At 32.9% G+C, this 18,095-nt stretch overlaps 1 protein-coding gene across 1 annotated transcript; it reads left to right on the top strand.

The window, feature by feature from the left end:
- Positions 1-954: 954 nt before the first annotated feature.
- On the top strand, positions 955-17,321 carry LOC124447059 (serine/threonine-protein kinase DCLK2-like). The gene is made up of 20 exons (XM_046997961.1): positions 955-1,205; positions 1,377-2,078; positions 4,880-4,979; positions 5,841-7,016; positions 7,615-7,722; positions 8,213-8,259; positions 8,338-8,359; positions 8,471-8,502; positions 8,937-8,973; positions 9,234-9,274; positions 12,357-12,462; positions 13,608-13,719; positions 14,748-14,805; positions 14,947-15,066; positions 15,321-15,467; positions 15,608-15,741; positions 16,588-16,665; positions 16,732-16,822; positions 16,945-17,025; positions 17,096-17,321. Exons 2-20 carry the CDS (start codon positions 1,413-1,415, stop codon positions 17,297-17,299), a joined length of 3,360 nt encoding a protein of 1,119 aa, XP_046853917.1. The 5' UTR covers positions 955-1,205; positions 1,377-1,412; the 3' UTR covers positions 17,300-17,321.
- The last annotated feature ends 774 nt before the right edge of the window (positions 17,322-18,095 follow it).

The following is an 18,095-nucleotide window of genomic DNA, read 5'->3' as shown; positions in this document are numbered from 1 at the left end:
ACTGCAAGTGAACATATATGATTTATATGTGCATGTATGCCTATAATCATTGATACTTTCAAGCTATTTCTCAGGGACACATAACTGGAGGTCTTACCTTGGAGGGTGAATGTTTATAAATTCTGCGCTGCTCGACTGATTTCTTTTGAAAACAGATGTACTTATCATTTATCAAATCAACGAACCAGAAGACTGAAGAGTACTAAAATACGTGTTAGTGACGTTTCTTTATGCTTTCGACAAAATTAAGACTGGTTTTGACACTTTTTCACTACACTACCTGTGTTTTTACTTAACCTGCAGTCGTAAATCAAAGACAAGAATGAATACTTTCCACAATTACGGCGAATAATCAAATGAACATGATACTTCCGTTGAAATATAATACTCCCAATGAAAGAACCATGTTCAACAATATTTGAGAAACAAACAAAACAGTTTTTCTTTCAGCAATATGTGGAATTTCAATATTGTGTTGAACTTGGACCTTTTGTTCGGAGTATGTTTCTTATTATACTTCCCTTGAAATAAATACATTCAAGCTTGACTGGACATGCGAGCCATCGATTTATGATTTCACAAAAATCATTTGTCAAAGTACAACACATTTTTAATTCTAAAAATGATTCGTTATTCGTTAAATCTAATGGAGATAAAAAGTTAGGCATGCTGACTGAAAAACGGTTTTCTCAATGGGTTAGATAACCAATGATTATGAGCTGTAGGGTTGGAATTGGCTCCTTTGAATAATGACAATTATAAATTTAACAGCTGAAAACTGTTTAGATGCGTATGCATGATTAATACTTTGGGCTTAAATAGTAGCGACAAAATGAATAAATGATATCTCAAGCCTGTTACAGAAACTCGTTTATGTCGTCATGGTAGGTATTATGCACGATAAAAATTAATATTTGCTGTCGTTGAAATATCATATCTTAGCGTCCTGCGTTGACCAGCTGACGGATGTAATTCAGCGAGAGTCACAAACGTGCAGTCGCTATTCACGCATTCACGTTGAGTTGCATTTTCATTGTTGTTTATTGGATCAGATATTTCATCGACTGGCAGGTGTTCTTTGGTCAGAATAAAATATTACTTGGCTATGTTAAAAATCGAACGACACTACAGTCTCTTTCAAGTGACGTGAAGCGACTCAAAGAGCCGACTCTCTGCATTAAACGTTTTACTTGATTTGGATAAAGGTAAAGGCTAAATCCTTAAAATATATTTGTGTGCTGATTGACAACAAGTCGACATTTAGCTTGCGTTGTTGTATCTGGGAGATATTTTGTCGCTGATCACTATTTAAACGACGGGCAAAGCGTTTTGTGCAATTTCATGTATGTATTTGTTGTTTTCTTATTCGTACTTAGGCAGAATTTTACAAGGGATTCTGCAGTTGATTCAACATGAATGAAAATGGCGAAGCTGAAAGTCGATCGAGAACACCTTCTCCTTTGTCGAGATCAAGCTCTAGAAGTTCAATAGGTCAGTCTCCAGCGCGCACATCGCTTCTGAAAAGAAACCAAAGTTTGAGTGCTAAACAAATACGTTTTTATCGAAATGGGGACAAATATTTCGTCGGATTGAAACTTGCTGTGTCCAGTGAACGCTACAAAGAATTCTTCGCCCTACTTGTCGAGCTTTCGAACAAGCTAGAACTCAAGACCGGAGCGGTTCGTTTTGTGTTTGATGCAGACACTGGTCGACTAATAACTGATGTTGGCCAGTTGAATCCGAATTCGTCGTACGTCTGCTCATCATCAAACAATTTTAAAGAAATCGAAGGAGGCTATGGTCAGTCTCAATCAAAAAATTGGAGCACTGGGAGCTCAAGAGATCGCCATGAGCTGACAAACTGGCCAAAATCAAATCTTCCTCGGATGGACAACAAACGGGATTTTATAAAGCCAAAACTTGTGACTGTGGTCAAGAATGGAAAACCGCCACAAAAGAAAGTCACAATGCTTTTGAATAAGAAGACAGCTCTTGATTTGAATCAAGTTCTGGACCATTTGTCTTCAAAAGGAACCCTTGGTAAAGTGGATCGGTTGTGTTCTTTGAGCGGGCGTGAGGTAAAGAATATTTTTATTCATATATACGTATCTTAGACCTGTGCTAAAGGATTTTCGTGTCTTTTTAGCTTCACGTTGCACCTAGTAAATTATTAATGATTGTTGTGTGTCATATTGTATTGTCAACGCTAAGTTCAATACATGTGTCTGCTCTTGATGTCTAGCTTTAAGTTTCTTGACATAAAGTTTCTTTTAAACGTTAATTATTGCTTGTTAAAACTTCGAGTGAAAATATATTAAAATATATCAATAAAATAATATAGATTTCTTGAAAAAGTCCTATATTTCGGTATTTTCGAACAATTTACGCAAGCCGTAAGCCTGTAATATTGATATAAGCTGTTTGCAGGACGATTGTTATTTCAATATTGTACTGTTAAAAGTAAGCCTTGCCGCTTTACGATAAAGATGTCATTTCCGTTGTCTCTTTGATTTGGTTATCGTTTTCCTTTTTACACAAAGATCTCAACAATTTTATTTGCACAAAGTTTGCCTTGTACGTGCTTAGTGGTGTCGTCCTTGATTAAAAATAGCTTTCTAAACAAGGTTTATTTGCTATCCTTTTTGACTAAAAATTAGTAAGTATGAGTAAATATTCGGTGTAGACTATAGATGCACTCTGAGTTAGACATGTGTCAATTGATATTTGTCTATAGTCTCAAATTCCTATTAATCGAGGAAACTGTATTAAAATGTTCGGTACATAGAAAGTATTATTTCACACTTGGATAAACAGTGGAATGATTGGACAGATTATTAAGTAAATAGAAAAGCATTCTGAAACTATGAAAGAAAAGCTGGCTTAGCAGCTGCGTAAATGATATGAACTAATGATCTTTTCAATGGCGTTCTTCTGCCAAAACCATATGAATAGTGTGTTATTATAAACTTAAATTCGCGAAATATTTTAATAAAACAATATAAAAGAAGAATAGGCAAGCTCAAAACTTTACGTAATCAAGACTATCGAAGTTTTGAGAATGAAATGTACCTCGCCTCGTATTCAATAAAATATTTCGACAGTTTAGCTACCGAAAGAATCTTTTCCCGAATGAATCTTTTAGCGAACACTCGAATGAGCATATTTAAAAAATTTGTCATTTTTGCTGTTGATGTTTGTGATTATCATGGTTATTTCGTATTATCCCAGACAACAATACAACACGGCCTTACATCTGTTCCTCGTTTCTTGAAATAATGGTATTTGGCATTAACGATGTTTTTCCTCTGTCTTGAGAGGAAATAGATTCATAGTGTTTATAATTTGACAAAGTTCAAAGAAAAATTATACATTTTATTTTAACTTATTTTATGAAAGTTACATCAGATACAATAGTTACAATAATACACAATATGGCTACAACATGTACTGACAGAACTTATACATATATAAGCAAAAATAACTTAATGAATCTCTATAAAGCTCCCTCTCAAGTCAAGAAGAATTAAAAACGTCGAACCACGATTAATAGCTCATAATCATTGAGTTAGAAGTTGTGATGAGTCAAAAAGGTGCCACAGATAGCGTTATTAACAGGTGTTAGTTGATAGGTAGTGCAATATGTACAAGTTGTGTTACATTTCACACATACAGACTTGAAAATTCTTGGGTCAGCTGGATTAAAATGTTGTCTGTGAAGTCTTCATAACACTGAAATGTGTTTTGAATAACGCAATGGATTAAAAAATATTGCAAAGAACATGGAAGGGTGTTTCAAACGTTTGTGCAGCTCTGAAATAGAAACTATAATGGTTCTACTTTCAGGCATTATGAACAAAAATGCCATTAGTCATGTTTGAGCATCTAGTTCTTTCAAAGAGGATTTCATGCAAATGCGAGTTATTTATTATGTTTGTGACGACATAGGCCATGTCTAAATATTTTTGCCTGTGGCATTATGGGATTGATTGTCATGGTTTTCATTTCTTATTGTAAAAAATGTTGTTTTGAGCATGACATTCTATTGAAAATCAAAATTTTACGAAAGCAATTGCGTTCGAATGAAAGTATTGAAAAACTCGGAAGTAAAGCGGAACTTTTACATATACAGAACTATGTAAAATAGTTATTTGAATTATTTTTTTCCTTGAAAGTTGCCCGCAATTTTAAAAGGCATTTGCATGCATGCTGTAATGGCTAGATGATAAATACATTGTTGCAGTTGCCAGTAATTGCCCGAGACCTGTTTTAACAAATGTGATAAATTTAGAAATCGAATACATTTATGTATTACTTAAGTTTCTATAAATTACACGAAACATAAAATCTTTTATAAATATATATTTGTTTCCTTCAAATTAACACATGACTCTCTAGGATAACACGTGGTTACCCATTGCGTTAATCAGTGACCGCAGAACCTGTTCAAAAGTGGAGGGGTGACAGAATAGTGCGAGAACATACTTCATATGTGGGACGATGAATTTTACCCAATAACTTTCTTGCTCTTAGGAAGGGGTGTCCTGGTAATGTATATTTGTACTGGTTTTTACACCAAAAAATAAGATTATTGTTTGCAAAAGCCACGAAACAAATTGAACAATTTGTCACAAAAGCTAATTTGAAAGAATTTTAGTTGGACTTGAATATTGTATGACTTAATTTACGTATCATTGTGGCTGAGTCATAAATTTTTATCGGTGAGCTTAAAAAAAATGGGATAGCTGAGCTCGTGAAGCGGTCCTTGTTTTATGAACTGTAATCAACTCCATTGTACTAAATGTTGAATGAATTGTCTCTTGGATTCAGTTTCATGTTTGTTTCTATTAACTGATATTTAATTACGCCCGTACCTTTTCAGATCAAAGAATTGCGCGATCTGTTCGAAGAAGATATGATTTTTATTGCATTTTCATCAAATGAAAGATTTCCTGAAGAAGGATTTGACGTGGACGTACAAAGTGAGTTTGTATAATTTTATAAAGTATTTATTTCAAATAATCCCAAAATGTTTTACGATATTTCTTCTCATACACGTCTTCCAAGTTTTTAAGAACTAAGTACCTTCTGGAAAGTGTTACTCACTAAAGATTTATGAAAGAAAATTTAATTTCGCTTTTGTCGTGTGTAAAATTTCGTTTTTCGTTAAACAATGAAAATCAAGCGTATTAATTAATGTATGTTGATGTTTCTACGAAATTTATTTCAATTATTTAGCTTCACATTTATTGGTATCAGTTTCTTTATAAACTAGTGTATCTTTCTGTTCTGTAATTCCTAGTTAATTGTCGAATGATTTTTAATATTTTTCAAGTGAGGTTTGCAAATGACCAAATCCTTTTTTGGATTTCCAATCACCCAAAATATTAAAAAAGTTGATAAAATGATTTTATATGAAATATAATTGTTTGTAACTAAACAGTAATAATGAATTAATGAATTAATAACAATAAATGAATCTGAAATTGACAAAATCATTTAGGTGAAGACAAAATAATTATCATAATCACCATTGATGTAAAATATGTAAAAAAGAAAAAAATCATGTGCTCTTAATTAAACAACTAACCAAATTTGTTTCTATGTTTTGTGTGCCGAGTTTTCACGTCGGTGGCAATTAACTGTGGCGGTGGAGGTAGATGAGGGCATAATTTGAACAGCAAGCAATTCTAACCTTTAAACCAACAAAACTTCATAAAAACATGACTTTTTTCAAACCATGAAGATCTTATGTTTTAGAGAATACATATAGAAAGAGATCATTCGAGTTTAATGGCTATGAACATTCCCAATTGAAATATCTTTTCCTATTGCACACATAGGTCCCAAACAGTCTTGGAACAACTCAATAAGACCTTCCCGCCCTGCCTACATACCATCGTTAGAAAGTTATATGGGTTATTCCTGGAAGGATCTTCCAAGGGCAAGATGTTTAGCATGTGCACTTAAAGCTCTAAACGCCTCAAACACTCCACCGCCACATGTACACCAGAGACGTCGCCCCAAGTCCGCTCCACCTAAACTATCGTATCCAGCAGCAAGATCCAGTAGAAGGTCTGACTCTAGACCAAGTACAGCTTCATCATTACGTTCTAGTTTGCCCCTAAAAACGCCAAAATCTCCTAAAATTAGTCCGACCAGCGTCACAGATGGTTCAAAATCAACCGTTAAGTCAAGCACGAAGAAGACACCACGCTTCCGATCTTCATATCCAAAATCATCCAGTCCAAAGTCAGCTGCTTCTGTAAAGAAATCTTTGTCATTTTCTCCTGATACTAAAGATGAAGAGGTGGATTATACACCTAAACCAAAAGGAATTCGAGGTGGTGGTCGTAGAAGAAAGGCACAACTGGCGTTGTTAAATGAAGAGGAAGGCATAAGCACAAATGATCCACGACATGCTTACTATGTATTGATACACGATGAATTGAAATCAAATAATAAACCTACAGCCTCTGTTAAACCTATCATGTTCTCTGAAAATGACAGTGAAACTGGAAAAAGTAATACTGCTGAACCAAGTCACGATAATATCTCTACAAATAATAGTTTAGTTATTCACAAGGAGGAAGTTCACACTTCTAAATCATCGCAGCTGGTGGAAGATGATGAAAAACTTAGTTGTTCCATCAATGACACTGACCAGTCTGATCTTATTGTTGAGGTAAATGGTGAGCACCACAATCTCCAAGGGACAATTGACAAAAGCACTGAACTTGTGGAGGGTAATATATCTCGTGATAATGCCCCAGTTTCTAGCCAAATACCTGATGAAAAACCTGCGAATAACAATCCTAGCGCAGCTTTAAATGATGAAAAACCCTCGGAGCGTGATTGGTCAAAACCTAAACCTATTCGTGGACGACGAAAAAAACCGAAGCCTGACATGAATGGAAATGAAGCAAGGAAGGAAGAAGAGAAAGTAGTATGTTCCCTTGAACAAAATGTTCCAAATAAAGAACAAGTGCTTCCACAACAGTCAGTTTTATTAACTAATAGTAATGAATAGTGATAAATAGATGATATAGCTATATACATAATGAAAATTAGTTTATATTTGTTTGCGACATAGATCTCATCATCTAGGTGGGAGAATTTCTAAATAATCTATATAATATATAGTATATATATTTGGTTTTGACAAATGCCCGTTGAACTATCTGCAAAAACTTATTGTCTTTTGTCCAAAAGGATATTTTGTTTCTTTACTATCGTAAGATGTACGTTTTGTATTTCCGTTTGATAAGTTGTTTGATAACAGAGGACTACTATACTAGCCAAAGCAGACACGAGTTTTTATATGCTTAAAGAATAATTTTTTGAAGAAAGTTTAAATAAATTAAATCATTGACTTGCGCATCCAGCTTACATGTGAAATTAATATATAAAAGAAGAGAGATAATTGTATTTTAAATAAATGTTTTATTCAGAATTTGTTCGTTCTGGTTGCTTTATAATTCATAATATTCACATGAACTTAACGACAATGTTGTGTAGAGCTTAATATGCTACACATCCCAATTTTATTCTTAAAGTTTCTTTTTTTTTAATTCACTTTAATTCACATTGCTAGACATGTTTCATGGCATTATCTAGGTTACAAGATAACTCCTTATCGTGATCTAAAAAGATTTTCTGCTGGCGTCAAACGGACATCCTCCCTTCGTACACCAAGAACAAGAAGAAATACGCATGAGTCAAACAGTAAGTAGAAATTTATAAAGTTATTTTCTTATACAGTCATCAATACTCCATTTAGTGGAAAGAAAATCGGTTGAATACCAAATACAAACATATTTTATGTTTTCTCCGGTCGCCTTGCTAGGCTTACTGGTGAAAACCATGTTGTTGTGAAGTAATGATTTCTTTCTCTGATGAGGATCGGTCCTTTGAACTAACTTACCAACATGACTGCTTGACTTCACTTTAAAAGACACGATGTCTTGTGTCGGCTAATTTTATTGTGGCGTTTTTCGTGGGGGATGATGATAAAAGCCCACTTTGTTAAAACGAAGAACTTTGCATTTGGTTTTTATGTTGCTGTATTTCAGCGGTGACGAAACATCGTAATCGTGTATTTCCCGCCAATACTGTTGTGGATATTGTTTTTATGTTGTTATACATAAAATATTGGTTTTGTAAATTGGTCTGTATAGTGATTTAATTAACGCATTACTTTTCATTTGATTTCAAGACAGCAGTGGTGGTACTCGTGGACGCAGTGTTAGTCCATCATCGAGGGTATGTACAAAAATGCCACCTTGTTTACTGTTGCTTTTTAAAGAAACAAATTTTCGTATATTTTATAACTTTTTCTAGACTAATGGACAAGTGAACAGCAGTAAGTCATATTGTTGAAATGTTTTGTGTCATATTTCATAATTTTAATATTAAATGCCGTGCTGTAATGTGACAATGTGACCATGTTTCATTTTGTGCTTTCTTTGTACAGCTCCAAGATCAAAGTTAAATGTATCTAAAAGGGTACGATCATTTTTATAGTATTATTCAATCTAGTTTACAAAAACAGCAGCACGTAACTGACTTCGAATGGCCATTTGTATAAAAATGAATCTAAGATCAAAACTATTTGCACTCATTTAATTTATTAGTATGAAAACAATTTTATAGTAAAAATTATGTTTTGAACAATTGGAAAATAACAGTTGTACAGCTAAATGCTCGGAGCATTATGGTTACCCAAAGAATTTTAAATTGTGCATGTGTTAAATCATGTTGTTGTTAAGCCATGATCTTAACTGTGGATCAACAACAATCGGACACAAATAATGCTCACAAAATTTCATGTTTTATAATGTATTTTAGTGTTTTCAAATAACTATTTACCGCTTTCAAGTTTGTTATTTAGATTTTTATATGCAGGGCTTTCCTCATTTTTTGATTTTAATTGTTAATAGGCTGTTAATGGAGGACATCATGGTAGTGGAGAGAGTTGTAAGTGTATTTTATGACTTAGATCTTAGATCTTCTTTTCAAAAAATTGTCGTCATCACGTTTTATCAAAATGTAATTTGATCTGAATACTTTTCTTTTCCCCACTTGTTTTTAAAATATAGAGTTGTCTTAATGTAGTTTTTAATTATTCATAATTTTATGATCGTGCATTCCCAAAATGTAAATTTCACTTCAATACTTTTATTATTAAAGAATCATGTATAATATTAATGTTTGATATTATTTATCATACATTACAGATATCCTGCTGCCGTGTTCCAGCGCGAGAATTCTGATTCTGGTGAGAACAATAATGTATTTATTTAGTAGGTACAATTAATTTATTTTTTTCACATTTGAATGCAACAGTTGAGTTAACTCTAGTTTACAAGTTTCATCACGTCTGCAGTTGAGGGGAGGTTAGTTTATTTTCAGCCATATGTATGAATTTATCTTCGTATTGCTATTCTAGATGGACCATAAAAAATTTTTGATATATTTTGGCCCTTTGTAAGACTCCTAAACTGACTAAAACATCAGTAATCATATTTGTTGGTCATGTTTAATTCTTGTCGAGTACGTAGTTGACAAGCTCAAAAGTTAGCAAAACTCTATTTTTTGTGTCAGTTTTATAACTCGAACTCCCTGATATTGTACCAAATCGTCTAGTGTTTCATTTCATTTTGTATTTTCATATCAATATGTAAAAAATAAGTTAAATTGCTATCAAATGGTTTAGAGTGACGAATATTCAGTTAAAATGCTTTAAGTCTTCCTACAATTTTTCCAATTGAGTTGTGGAAAAGATAACATAAATTTGGAGTTCAAAGAAGGATCGCTTCAAGTATTTTACCCGCAATGAAAATTTTTGGTGAATTGTTTAATATCCCGAATCTGTCACACACACGCACCCATACTTGCGACTTTATCGCAATCTAAAATCTCATTCAACGTTTATAATAATCTTTAAATCAAAAAATATCAAAATTAAACTTTAAAATGCAGTAATTATTTAAAAAATGAACGTATAAAGCTAAACAAATTTTATGTAACCAAAAAGTAATTACAATTATCGGCAAAACCTTTCTTCCAGCGAAAAAAAGAAAGACTTTGAAAAATCGTAAGGCCACTGCCAAACGAAACCTGGCAAAAACCACTAGGAAGGTCGATAGTGATAAATTTTACTCCACCGTTTGGTTGAGTGACTATGAATCTTGGGATATGAAATCAGAAACGGGAGAGCCTAGCACAGGTGTGAGTAGTCATGCTACAACCCCTTATAGTAGTCGACCCACTACGCCTATAGAAAGCAAGGGAAGTTCCCCTTTAAGTAGTCCACCGCCATCTCCGTTTGTTCCACGAGAAACATTTAATGTCGATGAAGTGTTTTCATCGGTTGAAATCAGCAAAGCTCACGACCTTACGACAAAACCAACTGCTGTGAAATTGAAACGGACACTTAGCTTACCAGAATCAGAGTTGAGTCAAATCGAAGCCAACGACCTACAACAAAGATTTACGACATTACAGTTAGAGCAAGAAAATCGTGAACTCAAACAAATCACTGATGATCTTCAAGATGCCTTGGAAAACTTAGAAAAACGAGTTCATTGTGTAGCCGAACAACACGACGAGGGTGAAATATATAATGACAGATCATCACTTCATTCAAACGACGATATTTATACCAATGACCAAGTGTTACCACGACATGCAGGCTCAGAACCGAGCACTCCCAGTAGCCTTTCTTCTAACGACACTTTTCTACATAGTCCGAAACTTTCCAAACCAAGCACTCTTAATTTAAGAGGAAACAATACCCGTAAACGAAAGCACAATGGTAAACGAAATACTTTGAATGGAAAAACTGAAAAAACAAAACAAAAAGATGATAGTTTGTGCTGCATTACTAGTTGAACGAAATGCCTACTTTTCCTCTGCTGCTTTGTTGCCGTACTAATGAATTAACCTCAAATTAAAATATAAAAGTAATCGTAACAATAATCACTTAAATTTTTAAAAATTGTAAAGAATTAAAACCATATTGTTAAAGGCAAAATTTCAAAATGGTTACGTATATTTCAGTTACAGCTCAGCTGTATTTGATTGTAAATTTCTCTACAGCAATATTGTGTGTGACAGTTAAAGGATTTAAACACCAATTCGCCTAGACAACAATAATTACATTTATTTTAGACTTGAGTATTATACGTATATCTTTAAATGCTGCACACAATAATACTGTAGCTGAATTATTATGGCAAAGTAAGCCTGTGTGGTATTGAAAAATATCCATCTTGGGTTAAGTTGTCTAAAAGCTCGCCTATATATTTCTGTTTTGAATGCCATTTTTCTACAGTTAATATCTCAGTTTGGTTCTCACTTACATTAGACTTTGGAGTCATAATATTTCGAGTAGTGTTTCGAAGATGGACTTCGTGCAAATCAATAATTTTGGCAAATATAAACATTGATCTCCATATGTCTATTTTTAATGAAACTCGCATGTTACACACTTTTCACAACCATGTTCACTGCAATACTTATATATGTGATGATTTCAGTAAAAATGTAGTTTTCTTTCGTTCAATGACACGAGTGTGCTATTCATTTTTAACGAGAGGATTTTATAAGACAGCCATCAGTGGCAAAAATTCCTATATGTTTAAAATAAATCATGTTGACTAAATCACTTGACCAAAATTTTTTCGTCATGTTCTTATCATTGTTGTCTTAATATTCGCCTCTTGATATATCAATATATGTATAGCAAGGAACACCCGTACGAAGTAAAAAATAATTTTTTTATATATATTATCTGTAAACTGTGGCCTCTACTTGTTAACTCTATTGTGTTGATAGTGTGGTAAGTATCTTGACCACAGTATGTTGTTCTAACCATGGTCGTTTGGAGTAAAAAAGTTTTTAATGTTTATGTATGATAAGAATTCAATGCTTTTTATTTCATTATTCCACATAATTACAGTAGCATCGCCTGCACTCAGATAGATAAGTATATTGTGCTGCTTCACTAAGCTATGCTCATACATTAGACGCTTATCCTAAAGTTAATGGTATGGGCATCATTTTTGACATTGAAAGTAATCAGTACAGTAATGAATATTGCATTAAATAGAGCGCTTGGCAACTTTAAAAAGAAGTACATTTTCAATATACTTTAAAAAGAATGTATACTTTAAAAAGACGCATACTTCACCATTGAGAAAAATTATTGTTTATGATCTTAGTAGAAAATTACTTAACTGTGAAGTCGTAAAATGTTTTGATTATTACAAATAATAAATTAAATATAAAGTTAAAACTGTTATGAATGTTATGATTTTGAATGATCGTTTTTTAACCATAATGTCATCATCTTACAGACCAAATCTCTGCTTTTACTGATGGATTGGAAGATTGCTATTGAATACATGCAGACCAGAAAGCAAATCTCCGCAACATTCCTTGCTATATATATGTATTCTAATTAACATCGTATTTAAACATTATTTATTGAACTCAAAATTTCAACTATTTCATAGTTTAAGTAAAGTAAAAATGCCACCTGGTGGAAAAACAGGTTGCTATTGTGAAATTAAAAAAAGTAGTATTTTGAAGTTTAATTCTTAAAAAAAATGAAAAGTAGATTAAATGTTTTGAATTTAAATATCAAAAAATATCGCTTGTTATTTAAACATTGTGTATTGTTGTTACACGTCTATGGTAGTTATTACTGGGTGAATTTTTTCAAATTTTTGAAAATTGATCAAATTCATTTACTTGTCGTTCAATTTACTTCACTTTACTAAAGCCGTTCATAACAAATCATTCTTCTACTATCACAATCACGTTCGACCAGCTTTTTATAATTAACTTGGATATGTGTAAGGCAACTCCAATTAAGCCATGTACACAGATGTTTATTTAATGATAAAATTTAAACATTATCTCACTGTTATAAACTTTTAAATGGGGCATACATGACATGGATATGATATGATAAATTTATTTCAACTGCAATGGTTTCGAATTTAGTTGTTTTTTTTCTCTTGTTCTTCGTTCATTTGGACCATTATATTGTTAAATACCAGACTCTCTCACACTTATTTGAGTACACGTCAAGTGAAAGTTGCAGATGTTAATTTATGATGGTATATTCATTGGTGGAACGTGTTCACGTGATAAATACGTGTAAATATTTTGACGTAAAGAGGCTGATGGATGACGTAAATATATAGATAAAATTGCGCAAAGATGAACTTGAGGTGATTTTATTAGATGAAATAAAATAAAACTGAAAATAAAATTAAAAGATAAAACAAAATAAAACCGAAAATGAAATTTTCAGATAAAATGAAATAAAACTAAAAATACTATTTTTAGATAAATAAAAAAACTGAAAATAAAATCGGCTAGTGCATACTAACAACTGTTTCAAACATGAACATGATTGCTTATCTTTATGCACAGTACGATTCAGCGATTTGATCGAACAATTACCAAACAGCAAATTTAAAATTCATTTATTATTAATGTCATGTTTTATGAATAGGATTTTGCTGATATAAATTAGAATACGAACCTTTCGTTTTGAAGTTAGCTGACATTATAGCATTTCTATATTTCCTTTACAGATAGAAACATTCAAAACAGTAGAAAAGATCGCTTATCAATTCATGGTTTCTACAAGATTGGTAAAATAATTGGTGATGGCAATTTCTCAGTAGTTCGAGAGTGTAGAAATAGGTATGAAAACAACATATTTTTTACATGAACTTGTTTGATGAATCGTTGTATTTACGCTGGATAAAAGTTTTGTGTGCAAAATTTACTAGACAATATCGACATCGGAACCGTATATGGGGTAGATGTTCGTTCTAATACATGCAAATAAATGCAATATTGAAGCCATTGTCAATCACACCGATAATTAACAGATCCTGTTTTTTTGCATTAGTTATTCCTCTTGTTTTGTTTGTACTTGTGCTTATGCAGCTTGTGTTAATGTATTTTTAAAACATGAAGTTGTTGTTGTTAACCTTTTGTGTAAGTTTATTCTTTGTAAAAAACGTTCTACAGCGATAACTATCTTGTCTTGTATAAAACTATCCAACTCATGCGAGGTTCAACTTTATTAAAATACAACACGTGCAAAGAATGCTCACTATTAAAGAAACAACTTTTAAATAATTTATTTGCAAAAACAGAGTTTCATGCCTTCTTCGCAGCAAGGCCCTGGACACAAATTATTATGGAAAGGAGGGAGGTTTTAAAAATCCAAATATATTCATTGGGGAGATAGTGGAGCATGGGGGGGGCGGTACAGCTTACCCCGTCTCTGGAAAGCAAATTCTGCAAACGTTGAAGCCAACATAGCTTGTTCATTCTTGAATTATTATTTCATTTGACACCATTTACACCATTTTAAGTACACACAAAGGCCATCTTACTGAAAGACTCGCATAATCTAGTTTCTTACTTACCTCACTTTCTTGGCCCATTATGACATTTGTATTTGCCAAGCAGCTTATTGATTGAAATAAACGTTATGTTACCGAAAGGAGAAATTCAAAATCTCTTTTGTTTGTCTACTTTGTCATCTTAACGACTCAGATAATCATATTAGTAAACTAACATAATGTTAAACTAAGACTGTTAGTGCATTTTCATAATTTGAAATTTCTATCCCAGACAATAAGTTTATTCGAAAGACAATGTTTTATCACTTAGAAAAACATATGCTCACCTTTCAATACATACATATTGTGCTTTAGACGAAGTGGGCAAAAATACGCTCTAAAGATTGTCAACAAAGCAAGAGTTAAAGGAAAGGTATTCAATTTCTCTTGTCTAAATGTCATTCATATATCATGATCATATGTCAGACTCCAAACTGCTCTAACACAATTGTGCAATAATACCAGTCTAGTAATTAATCCTTTATGGTAGTAAATTAATCAGGCTTTGTTGCAGGAGTACTTTGTCGAAAAAGAATCCGCAATTCTTCGTCAAATTTCCCACCCAAATATTGTGCAATTAATCGAGGAGTACGAATCATCAAAAGAAATTTTTCTTGTTCTCGAATTAGTCCAGGTAATTGTGGAAACTCGTATATATGATTTTTTATAGCCGAATGGAGCTGCAATTATACATTTACAAATAACACAACATTACAAATTTTCATGAAAAAAGAGGATCATACATCAATGTAGACTGTAGAGGACGAGGGTACAAATGCAAATTTTAGCTACTTAATCATTTGTGAAACATGAGTTGATAACTTATTGTGAAACTTTGGTTTATGTTCCTATTTTATGTTACTTCGAACGTTACTTTTTCATTGACAGGGTGGTGATCTATTTGATGCAATAGTTCAAGCCAAAAAATACACAGAACGTGATGCTAGTCACATGATTGGAGATCTCACATCTGCCTTAAGTTACTTACACGATCTATGTATAATTCATCGAGATATTAAACCTGAAAATTTATTGGTAATCCTCCCTTCGTTTGTTTTGTATGCATTCTATTTTAGCAATATATTGACGTATTTCGTGTAAAGGCTTATGTTTGAATTGTTTATTGAAAACGGCGTGTTTTCTGTTTAAGTATTAACTCCTCCATTATATTCAAGGTGGTGAATACTGCCTGTGGCCTGTTGTCCCTCAAGTTAGCTGATTTTGGCTTAGCAACTGAAGTTCACGAGCCGCAATTTCTTGTATGCGGAACGCCCACTTACGTTGCTCCGGAGATACTTGATGAATCTGGGTAAGTAATCAATCCAATTTCATGACCTCGCAAATCTCCCCTCCAATTTTTTGCCTCGGAAAATGATTGAACTGTTTCTATGATTTGAAGCATGTAACATGTTTTGCTTCTCCAGAGGCGGACATGCAGAGGTCTGTTATTCTAATCTGGGGTGTATTTTTTCAATTACATATTACCGAGGAAGTTAATGATTTCAAAAAGTACCGACCGTTTTTAGTTTCCAATATTGTTGTATGTTTTGTTCGGCTTGTTTCAAAAAATGCACTTTCAAGCTCGGACCTCAATGATCGCTATAGACTAGCTTGATGTGCCCCCCACAATGTGTAGGCGATACACAATAATAGACATTACACCTTGCACGAAAAATCGCTTACATGTAAATCGTGGACAACAAGACAACAACTGATCATTTAGACTATAGCTTGTGATAGGTTTTATTAAAAATGTTTTTACTCGCCATGAAGTCAATGGATGTTTACCTCGTGATACAGGAATCAAAATTAAATGAGAGTTAATGAAGAAATGAAATAAATGTATAAAACATTTTGTGGCTGGATCAAATTACAAGTCAATTGGCAGTGTTTTTTTTTAACTTTGCACTATTCTTGGATCTCTTATTAAAAAAGTGGAAGGTACTGTCCAAATCTCCACATCTCCCCGCTCTGTGCACCTGCACTTTTTTTCTTCAAATTTGAAATCATTTAAATTTTTGCGAATCGCTTATTTTATTTGATTGATTTTTACATAAAATAGAAGCCATGCTCCTCATTTTTGCAATTATTCCCAGCTTCTCTAACTGATGCTTTTTTTATGTGACTTACAATGAAACGAAGTAACTTTGTGTAGTTATGAGTTCAAGGCAGATGTATGGGCAGCTGGAGTGATCACTTACATATTACTATGTGGATTTCCACCCTTTAGGAGGTACCTACATTTAATTTTTTCATTGATTCTTCAACTATAGTGATTTAATAGTTGTTATCACTTTAGCAACGATCAAGAAGAACTCTTTGATATGATTTTGAGTGGAGATTATGAATTTCTTTCCCCATTTTGGGATGAAATTTCACTATCAGCCAAGGTTTGAATACATAAAAACTCCCTTTTTTTGGAAAGTCATAGTTTCGCGTCAGATTTGCCCCAGTAGCTTGTGAATTCAAACTTTTATTTGCGAATCCTCTTGCATATAATTACTCATTTTAGGATCTAATACGTCGAATGTTGCTTGTGAATCCAAACGAAAGGTATTCTGCCAGTGAATCATCTCAGCATCCTTGGATTCAGGTAAGTCCTTCATTTCATTTTTTTTTCATTATTTGCATTTGTTATACTTGATACATCTCACTTGATGTAGGGTAATACAGCAAAAGACACAAATTTAAAAAGCAAACTTTCATGTGAAATTAACAAGAATTTCCAATCAAAAAAGAAGTCTCAAACAGTAAGCATTAGACAGTTATCTAAAGTAAACTTATGTAACCTGCACTTAGTCCTGGGTACCTTGGGAAAATGTCATTATATGATACCTGAATTTATAAGTTGGAAGTATCATCATTAAAACTCATGCACATTTTTGTGAATTCATCAAGTGTTCTGAGAGTGCAGAAGAGAGCTTTTTCGAGGACGATGAAAATAACAATGGCAGTTGTAAGATGCCAATCATTGATGAATACAGTGAACTTCATAATGAACAATGTCAATACAGACAATCTCTTTCTTCCTGTGTAAAAAAAAAGCCTAGACCTAAAAGCCTTGACTTCCACATGATGGGTAGAAGAAATGAAGATTATAGTCAGCCAGATTACGAACTTACTCAGAGGAATTTATTGCAGGAATTTCATGATGAAGATGAATACTATTAAGATTAATATATATTTAAAAATAATATATTTGATAAAAAATAGCACTGGGTACTTAAAATGTTAAAAACATGTAATCATAGCATGATGAGACAAATGTCCGGCTCTAACTTGCTTCAAATGCCATAGTGTGCCATGGGCATTTTTGTTAAATGGACCGTGAGGCCATGTGAACTTTGATCAAAGTATTCTCAATAACTGTACAAGTTGTAATATATTAACAAATACATTGTGAATTAAACATTAGTGATTAGTGATTGCATTGTTTTCACCAAGTAAGCTTTAAAGAGAAGTTCATTTATGAAAATCTCTACATTGCTATATGCTTGCAAGGTAGCACCTTATCCATACTTACTCCATATATTTATAATATATACTGAACTTAAATATTCCTTAGTTATGCTGATTCTCTTATTGACAATTAAAGGTGCGGAAAATACCATTTCATATGCAAAAATCCAAGAATGCCAATGCCATCTCTACAACAGTCAACAG

The sequence above is a fragment of the Xenia sp. Carnegie-2017 genome, unplaced genomic scaffold (genome assembly GCF_021976095.1).
Source record: "Xenia sp. Carnegie-2017 unplaced genomic scaffold, XeniaSp_v1 HiC_scaffold_22, whole genome shotgun sequence".
Classification (NCBI taxonomy): Eukaryota; Metazoa; Cnidaria; class Anthozoa; order Malacalcyonacea; family Xeniidae; genus Xenia; species Xenia sp. Carnegie-2017.
The sequence above is the reverse complement of the archived record's forward strand: the minus strand, read 5'-3'. Positions and strand labels throughout refer to the sequence as shown.